The 10,070-nt window shown below is 37.7% G+C and overlaps 2 protein-coding genes across 3 annotated transcripts; both read right to left on the bottom strand.

Annotated features, from left to right (window-relative positions):
- Positions 1-621: 621 nt before the first annotated feature.
- Positions 622-2,863, bottom strand: LOC122330327 (cytochrome c oxidase subunit 5A, mitochondrial). The gene is made up of 5 exons (XM_043227254.1): positions 2,705-2,863; positions 1,584-1,700; positions 1,107-1,228; positions 865-993; positions 622-781 (listed from the first exon to the last, which is right to left on the bottom strand). Exons 1-4 carry the CDS (start codon positions 2,775-2,777, stop codon positions 880-882), a joined length of 426 nt encoding a protein of 141 aa, XP_043083189.1. The 5' UTR covers positions 2,778-2,863; the 3' UTR covers positions 622-781; positions 865-879.
- A 1,599-nt stretch (positions 2,864-4,462) lies between these two features.
- rpp25a (ribonuclease P and MRP subunit p25, a) lies at positions 4,463-6,678 on the bottom strand. 2 transcript variants are annotated; one of them, XM_043228455.1, is made up of 3 exons: positions 6,535-6,678; positions 5,625-5,659; positions 4,463-5,523 (listed from the first exon to the last, which is right to left on the bottom strand). In XM_043228455.1, exon 3 carries the CDS (start codon positions 5,290-5,292, stop codon positions 4,567-4,569), a length of 726 nt encoding a protein of 241 aa, XP_043084390.1. In that variant the 5' UTR covers positions 5,293-5,523; positions 5,625-5,659; positions 6,535-6,678; the 3' UTR covers positions 4,463-4,566. The 2 variants fall into 2 exon arrangements, with proteins under 2 accessions (XP_043084390.1, XP_043084389.1); XM_043228454.1 differs by having other exon boundaries at positions 4,463-5,659.
- Positions 6,679-10,070: the final 3,392 nt, after the last annotated feature.

Genomic DNA, 10,070 nt, shown 5'->3' with positions numbered 1-10,070 from the left:
TGACATTTTTTTTTTATTTTAGTCTGGGAATTCTGACCCCAAATTAGCCACATACACGTTCATAAAAGAAACGAAATCAACTGATCTTATAACGGGGAAAGCATTTTCATCACAAGTTTTTTTTATTGACTAAGCATACAAGACAGATTTAAATGGTTTGATTGTGGTTTGGCTTTTTTTAAATGTATGATTTACGTTGAACGCATTCCTGCTACGCCCTCCACTGGTTGAAAAGCGCTGTAACGTGTACTGTATAATTATAGCTGGTGTCAAGCAGAAAAACAAAAACGGTTTGCCGTGCACCTTATTTTTAATGTAACAGCGGGTGTGGCATTTTTATACCTTGTATAGAGACTTCCGGTGTTGGCGGATTCGTTATTTAACTTAATTTCATCATGTTAATTTTAATATTCTAGCTTCTAGTGACATGGACGTCTCGCACATTCACAGGTTAAAAAATTGTTTTTCATTATTAAATTCCAAATAAAACAATTTTGTAGGTTTTTAATACACTTAACATAAATAGTGTTCCACGTAGAGTGTTTTTTTTGCTGTTGTGAATGATTTTAAAGCAGCAAATACAAGTTGGAAGGCATCAGATAAAACACAACAAGACTTGAGTAAAGATAAATCTCCCTTTATTAGGTCCATCAATATTTTACAAGCAAAAGAACATAATAAAGGCCAGTTAAATATAACACAAACACCACGACACGAGGCAAAGACTTCAAGTACAGTGGTCTACTCAGTCTGGAGAAGAGCAGCAGTCTCCTGGAAGACTCTGTGGATAAAAAGGAAAGATGCAAAGCGCATTAAATTGAAAGTTAAATTTTGTTTTTTGTTTAAATGCATGCCGATGCTCACCACAATCGCAGACATCTATGCTTTGTCAATGCCAAGCTCCTCAGGTGTAGGGATGCCGAGCTCATTGAGGGTAGGCTGCAGCTCTTGAAGAACGTAGGGGTAGATCTCTTTGTGTGAGCCGCTTTTGTCCTGTGCAAACGAGTCAAACTCGAATCAATTCTAATTACAGTTTAGCTGAATCATATTAAATGACGCGGCTTAAAGAATTAAACTACGGTGTATGTCCCGAGAGCGTTATTGACCTTGACTGCCTCAAGGATGCGGATGGCGCTGGCCAAATCGTTTAGCCTCCGACAGGCTCTCAGGGCTGCCTCCAGGATCTTTGGCTCAGGTACCAAGTCATAACCGATCAAAGTGTTCATTCCTGCAGCGAAACAAAAGGGAATAGCGTTTACTCCACAGTCAGTTTGAGTTTCTGTCCTTGATGCAAATGAAAACATACTTCCTTGTTCCAGTTTTTTTTTTTTTTTATGGTTTAATGATAAACAGACCGTCATAAATTTTTGAAGAAGTAATACTAACGGATCGAACTAAACCAGCTTTACAGGTTAGCAAACCTAAACACTATCGTTACTGACGGAAACAGTCGATCTCACGGCATTTAAACGACGTGTTAACATTGATTGTCAGGAAAATGTATATGATTATAAACACAAACAAAACATAAGAGGATAGGTTCTTGCTTTCAATAACAAGGTCAGAGAGCTGCCTTCACCCACCTTTCCTCAGCTCCCAAGCGTCGATGTCTGGCTTGTTGAAGTAAGTGACCCAGCGGGCATCAAACTCTTCATCGGTCTCCTGTTTGCCATGGGAATAAGAGCGAGCAGCTACCGAAGCTGTGGAAGAGAAAGACCGGAGACAATCAGAAGCAGAAATTATTCGTTTTAACAGAGAACGACACCCGGACGAACACGTTTAGACTTTGAATCGAAGCCGAAGTGCTTCAGGGAAGCACTGAAAGCATAAGAGCGCCATATCTTTCAGTGCAAGACTCTAATCTTTTCACCTGAGTATCGGTGTGGGTCAAAAACACCTAATAGTGCCGTGCCGTTTTGCATACAGGCCTCGCTCCAGTTGGAACTGATCCAGTGCTCTCGTTTGACCGGTACGCGGTCCGTTGGGGGAGCATTATTTGAGCTAACGCTCAACTATCTGACAACAATAAGTTCAACTGATACTCCAAAAGAAAAAAAAAAAACATAATACAAAACATGCAAACCAGATCTTTGTACGTTCGCGAAGTGTACGCCGATGACACCTCATTTGCATACGCGCTGTGGGTTTTCACAGAGGTCAGAGCACTGTGACAGAAACCATTGTAGCTGACGGTATTAACTACAGCGACGCGCAAAATGAACTCATTGGATGCGACCCTGCGGCGCACGTAGTCGCTGACTTTACGACGAGACGGACACGGAAGAGCACTCGTTAGCCGATTGAAGAGCCTTCAAAACCCACGTATTTATACACCACACCGGCCTTTTCAGTGAAGCGTCAGGCTGACAGAAAAATGTGTCCATCTGGGACGCTTTCAGTCTGAGCCACCTCGCGCTGGGCCCAAGCCTCACTCCAGTGGGTCATTGCAAGGACACTGTGAGAAAACACTCGCAAGACTTCGCGAACAACAGGGAAAACGCGGCTGTGGTACGGAAACGCTCTTATACAGACGATGACTTAGCGTGCGATAACCTCCGAGGGGTATAACCTTTCTCGCAAGACAACCGGTGCGGCTTTGGCTAGCTCACGCGCTAAGCTAAACTCAAGGTGTTTCCGTTCACTCTCGTCTCTTATTGTTTTCCCGAACAGCGGTTTCATAATTAGCGGCAAACGGCGCATTTACCTGTATATTGCGGCCGTGACCTTGTTAAACTCCGCGCACCGGAGACTGAGAGTCGAAGGGCGGCTCTGAACATAGTGCGGCTCACCGAACTCACGCGCAGCTCGGACTGAAGAACGACGGGCTCGCGCTGCGGACGCTAGTTAAGCTAGCGCATTAGCTAGCGCGCGACTGCGCATGCGCGGGGGTTTGGCAATAAAGCCGAGTATGGACTCTGGCTGCTCGTGGTGATGCATAGCGAGAGAGTTTGCTAAAGAGGATCATAAAAGAGCCCGAAGGACAAAAGATACATTTCTGTACTGTATACAAATCACAGTCCTTCTCTATGAGCTGTATCCAGTATGAGCACAGATATATTTAACCGTCTCTGTATGCGTTATGAAACTTTGATTTCTATTATTAATATATTCAAGTTGACATTTAACAGATTTGTTACACAAAACCTATGAACAAAACAACAAGAATGCCATGCATATTCTGCGTTTATTGCCTCTATATCTATTCGCAATAACTCGTTCGTCACCATTTACATGACATTTAGGCGATCATTAGTAGACAATATTTTGATTTTGAGTTGCTCAGTTTCGTTACATATGCAGTTTGCAATCGTAATGTTACAGGAAATATTAGCGTTAGATATTACTATAACTATCTATTAAGTAAAACTGCCATAGTATTGAGCTTCTAACCCTGACTGTGAATTTAGTTTTAAGATAATAGAGCTATAAGCATGTTTTTGCGAAATAGTTGCTTTCGCCAGCAGGGGGCAGTATTACATTTCATAAAATCTATAGGTTACGCTGTAGTTGACAAAACAAAAATCATATATATATATATATATATATATATATATATATATATATATATATATATATATATATATATATATATATATATATATATATATATATATGCAATCACATCCCAAATAAAAGGTTTTGTTTACATAATGCATGTGTGTGTACTGTGTATATGTATTATGTATATATAAACACAAACACATGCATGTATATATTTAAGAAAAATGTTTCGTTTATATATTAAATATATTTATGTATAATTTATATGAATACAAATATATACATATAAAACATGTAAATATTTTCAAAATACATGCTGTACATGTGTATTTATATATATATATATATATATATATATATATATATATATATATATATATATATATATAGTACATTTACACAGTACACCACATATATTATGTAAAGAAAAACTTTTATTTTAAATGCAAATTACAATTAATTGTTTGATAATAACTTAACTGAAATGAAAAAATGCTTGTACTTAATTTATTTGACAGTTATTTATATATATATATATATTTATTTTATTGAATTAAATGTATCCTGCACTAAAATAACAAAAATAAGGTGATTATTATTATTTATCCTATTTGACAAAACAATTAAAATGAATGAAAAAAATTAAACCAACAACAGCTAAAAAGTAAAATTGAAATGGAAAGAAATACTAATAGCAACTATAATAGTATCCTAATTACACTAAAATAACACATAAAATGTGAAACAACAAAAAATGTGAAAAATATAAAAAAGTTTATATATATATAAAAGTTTATATATATATATATATATATATATATATATATATATATATATATATATATATATATATATTATAAAAAGGATTCATATTTGATTCTATTTTATTTATTTGCCATTTAATTAACACGCTATTATGAAACAATAATAAAAAATAATAAAAAAAATACTTCATCATGCATTTTATCACTCAGATTATACATTCGCATTTATTGTATCCTGATATGGCCAAAACGTACAACAGTTAAGTAAGTTATAAACACACATACACACAAACACAAACATTTATATTACTTCTTCCTCCCTTTTATAGTAACATTTTTCCACTGGTTCCAGTGCTGGACTTTTGTCCTGTCCCAGAGCAGCTCTCTTAAGACTGGGAAGATCACGAGAACCAGGACTCGCTTCTCTTTTTTCCGTCTTCCCAGTCCCCTTCTGTCCCTCCGGCCATCTTCGTTCCTCTGAGCGAGCGTTTATTTCGTCTGGAGGCTGGTATCCCGGCTCTTGCGGGTCCAGCGGCTCTTTGGACAGAAGAATACAAATGGAGGGAAGAGTTCTGTGTACGGTCATCTGAAGCGGGCCGCTCTCCTGGCTCTCCCACACCTCAGTCACTGTCCTGTATTGGAGCTTTGACAGCTGGTGTAAACCCCGCACCTTGCGCTTCATTATCTCTGCACAGGTGATGGTTTTGGTCACGGCTCGTCCCGTCCCGCTGAACACGACCTGTGAGGCTGGAGCCGCGTGTCCGTCTCCTTGAATTCGAGACATGGCAAAACCCAGAAGGTTCCTGATCTTGCTCCCTTCCTTCACGCGCATTTCCAGCACCTCAGATGGCAGTCCTGGGATCGGACATGGGACAGGTTCTCCAGTGGAACGGATCTTCCTGAATCCACCTTGCTTTGGTTTGCTTGAAGACCCGGGAGGGTTTGTGGGATCGAATTGAGAGGCTTGGACAGATGTGGTGCATTTAGATTGTGCGCTATCATGAAGCTCTCGGCCCGGCATGAACATAGTTATAGGTTGCTTTATATATTCTCTGGTCTGCAGAACTTAGTGTCAATTGGTAATATTTCCCAGAACAGTGTTTTTTTCACCTTCAAGAAGTCGCAATACATTATGTTGCTTTCCAGCATTAAAAAACATGCACAGACGTGAGGGAAAGCGAATGATTTTAGCTGCTAAATGTTGTGTGATTCCCAAAGCTGCGAGGTGAATGACAAGCTGTCGTTTACTTTATGCTCTCTGGCCATGGACATGAAGGAAAGAAAAAAAATCTGTTCTGTAAATCGAGCAAATTCATCAAAGCTGAAAGTGCTGAGAATCAGCAATTTCTCAGTCACTACCTTTGAAGCATATTTCAGTCTCCGGGAGAAGGGTGCTGTAACCAGACAAGGCAAAAAAAAAAAAAAAAAAAAGACGATGAGTTCAGAGACAGAGCTGCACTTTAAAGCCAACGAGCTTGGTTTGGTCAAAATGAAACATTATTTGAACTTTCATCTGAAGCGAGCAAACATATTCAAAACAAAATTAAATTAAATAAAAAATTTAAAATCCAATTGAAAAGAAGTAACATAAAATTAGAAAAACATAAAACGTACAAACAAAACATTACATTTAATGTTTAATTTTAAGTAAAAAAAAACAAGAAAAACAAACATGTATATATATATATATATATATATATATATATATATATATATATATATATATATAAACACAAATATAAATACACATAAACATATATATATATATATATATATATATATATTTATATATATATACTAATCTATACATTTTATACCAATTTTAATTAAAACATTATATTTATTTTCAAATAAAAATAAAAACTAAATTCAAAATCATATTATAAAAATACTAGCGTATTTGAATATGCACACAAATAAATTAAATTAATCTTAAATATTATATATAACAAATATTCTATAAAATTAAACAAAATTAATTATTATTATTCACATGTATTTTATGATAGTAAAAATACTACAAAAGTTAATATAAAGTTATATATTGTAAAAGCCCAATGTATTTAAATGTACAATTACAAATAAAATAAAACAAAACTATACAAAAACACTATATGTAATAAACTATAAATGTAACAAAATAGAAAGGAAAAATAATCATATAAAAGCCTAATGCATTCAACATATAATTACATAAAATAAAACAAAATGCAAGACAACTTTACAGAACATGCAAAAATAACGTCGAATTGATTCTTGATGCATTTACCTTTTCGCTCTTAAGAATCCTCCAGGAGTTCTTCTGTAATGTGAAGTTCTGCACAGCGTTTTACGCCTAATGTCTGCTCATAATCTGAGACCTTTCACATATTTACTCTTAAGTGGTGCCTGCCACACTCGAAAATGCACTGAAGACCCAATCTGAGGCTTGTGAGGGACACAGAGAGGGAGGGGCCGAGAGCCTAAGCAGCTCTTAAAGAAACAGTCGCTGTATTTAGCAAATGCTCGGTACAGAATTTCATCAAAATTTCCTCCTATCAAATGCCTTCCCGAGTCCCCCTTTAAAACCGACGGTGTTAATGAAGTCCTGTCAATCAGCGCATGTCTGTGGCTGATTAACATGCGTGACTGATTAAGGCTGAGAGTTTAAAAACACATCCTCCCATGCATGACGGCACAATGCAGCCGGTAAACAATTATCTACATAAGCACAGTTGACTTATGCCAGGCATCTGCTTTTAAATGTGGCTTTGGGCCCACTTATTAAATTATGAAATTGCGTTTACACAGAAAACTTTGCATGCTGAATTGATGCGGCGCGCATAAATGTAGGTCAAGAAACTGCCATTTACCGAGCAGGAATTCATTGTTGTCCAAAGGTGGCTGTTTTCGTCAGGTCTATTTCTGCATCTTCTCCCAGCGAGGCTGCTGAGCGCTCTTGAAGTGTTAGAGCCCCGAGGCTGTGATTTCAATCAGAGAAGAAGGCCGTGCGGTTCTGCTTGACAAAATACACAGTCTGTATCCTGAAGGGGAGCATCCAACATCCCAGAGACCGGGGTGACAGAAGGCAAGGCGAGCTTTCTGTTCAATGAGACGAAGAGCGCAATTATACAGTGTAAAAATGTGCTTTAATGTGCTTTTTATATGCAGTTCGATTAACGGGGGACTACACGATGATTTAAAGTTTTTAAGTTGCTTTTCCTGCATCAGTATATGAGAGTAGGTCACAACCACGTTCCTGGAGGCCCCTGGACGCTGCACATTTTGCATCTCTTCTTCGTCAAACACACCCATTTTAGGTCTGGAGTCTCTGTTAATGAAGTTTGAACATGCACTGTTAGGGGGCCTCCAGGAACAGGGTTGGGAAGCACTGCTATATGATACAGTTAGAAAGAAAATCAAAACTTCGTCAGTAACACTAATAATAGTGGCAAGAATATTAATTACGTATCATATACTACATTAAACGCTCCAATGATACACATAACTGACAACAAAAATATAGAATGTAGCTTTAAAATATAATCTAAACGATTTGGTTCATCCCGGGATGTGTTTCTCTCTAAATAAATAAATATGTAATGTAAGATTATGTAATCTAATATTTTTTAAATGTTTTAATTATCATTTTTATTATTTAAGGAAGACATACAACATACTTCTTGCAGGTATGTTTTTTCCATATTAATCATATACCGTATTAATTTCACATTTAAAAAAAAAAAAAAAAGATTACATTTTTTAAAAAAAAATATGTTTATTATTTAATTTTAATACTTAATGTTCATAGGTGTGACAACTGAAAAAAAGAAGAAATTTACCTTAAATTTTAAAACAATAGTTCAATACAATTAAAATGTAATTTATAAATGAAAAAAAAAAACTATAATTCTAAAATAGTTTTACTGTAAAACTGTGTTTTTAGTTTCAAGGCACTTGAAACATATATACACACATATACATATATATATATATATATATATATATATATATATATATATATATATATATATATATATATATATATATATATATATAGTGGTGGGAGGAGCCAACGACAGACACAGTGGGCGTGGCGTCAGGCTTTTTATTAACAAAAACAAAGTGTCCAGGGGAAATGTGTCCAAATAAAAGGGGGAACTGGTGTCCTCGTCGTGCTGCAGGGGAAGTGCAGGTCAGGTAGTGCTCCAGGGGGAAGGGTCCAGGTAAGGGGCGGAGTCCGGCGGCCGCACGCGCTCCCCTCTCTGGTCCGGGGCGCGAGGGGCGGCGGCTTCTTCCCGCTGCGATTTGAAGGGATAAACAGCCCAGCATCCTGGCCCGTCAGCGGTACACGTGTGCAGTCATCGCCTGGACTACGGTGTCCGACAGCGCGCTTCTCTGGTGGCGTGGCGAGTTCCTTCACGCGCCCTTCCTGGACCCACGAGGACACCAGCGTGCACGCACGGGGGAAGAGACCGGTCTCTCGAGGAGCGCTCGGTATTTAACGGCGGCGGTGACGAGGTTCGATACCTTTAGGTGTGCCTCGTCACACGCTGCCAGACCTGTCCAATACCACGCCCCTCCTCTCGGACACGCCCACTCCCGTCGGGAGCCTGGTTAAGGGCGGCCAATAAAGGACGGGGTGATGATGACAATAAAGGGGAGGGGCAGCCGACTCCTCACAATACATACATATATATATATAATAATAATATATATATAGTATAATAATATAATATAAGTATAATATGAGTATAATAATAATAACATAATTCTTAATGTTTACTTTTAAAAAACTATTTAAACAATTTAATTTACTAATCTATACTACATTACTAATAATTAGAATATTGTTAATATACTACACTTAAAAACAAAAAAGATTAATATATACGTTACGTTTGTTTTTCAAAAGTACACATTATTTACTTGTAGAAAAACAATGTAAGATATTAATTTGAATGTAACATAATATTACTTCATAATTAATAGTGGAAATATTAAGAAAAACATAATAATAATAATACAACTATTTGTATCGATTTCTTTCTGTAGCATTTTCTAAACAGATTGACGGTGTGCACATGATCTGAAGTGTATTCATCTAAAGACTGGACACATTTCAGTGATGTTAAAGGGACGGTTTCAGATCTGCTGGTGAAAGCGGGCCTTTCAAGTGCACTGCCAGCCAGACGCTCTTATTTTAGCAAGCTCCCCCAACAGATAAAAGCCAACATGTTGACAATTACTGTTTCAATTACTTTATCAATCTCCATAGACGACACACACTCGCAGCCGTTATCTGCCCGACAACAGAAACCCAGCCGCGGGGCCTCTCTGGCGGATTTCTTTGGAAGTCTTACTAATTTAATTAAAGGGAAATTAGGTCTCAAAGAGGAGCACTGCAGATTGCAACACCCACAGGGAAATGAAGTCAGAATGAAGTTTGTTTAATGGTGTGAGGAGGACTTCGCTGAGAACTTTGGTTAAGGAGGCAATCTCGCTCACAAAGGGATGAGAGGATTCGCTTTTTACTTCACGTACGCTGCTGTGGAAGGATAAATTGGGCGGCAGTCAAGAGCATTTCAAAAACAAACTGTAACAGCAAGTTCCTCTGTAGCGAGAAATATGCAAGCTTGAAAACTGCCCGGGTAATTTTCTCGCTGATGAAAAATTGGAAAAGGGCTCCTTCATGCCTCGCTTGAGTTCTGGAGCGGTTCTCCCTCACGGCTCGGGCCGGGTGCTCTTTGAACACTTTCTGCTGAGGGTGTCAGAACCGGGCCGGATTGAGGGGTGCTCAGCCGTGATCTGCACTTGTAAAACATT

Source organism: Puntigrus tetrazona, chromosome 25 (genome assembly GCF_018831695.1).
Source record: "Puntigrus tetrazona isolate hp1 chromosome 25, ASM1883169v1, whole genome shotgun sequence".
Taxonomy (NCBI): domain Eukaryota; kingdom Metazoa; phylum Chordata; class Actinopteri; order Cypriniformes; family Cyprinidae; genus Puntigrus; species Puntigrus tetrazona.
Note: the sequence above shows the minus strand (reverse complement) of the source record. Positions and strands in the feature narration are given on the sequence as shown.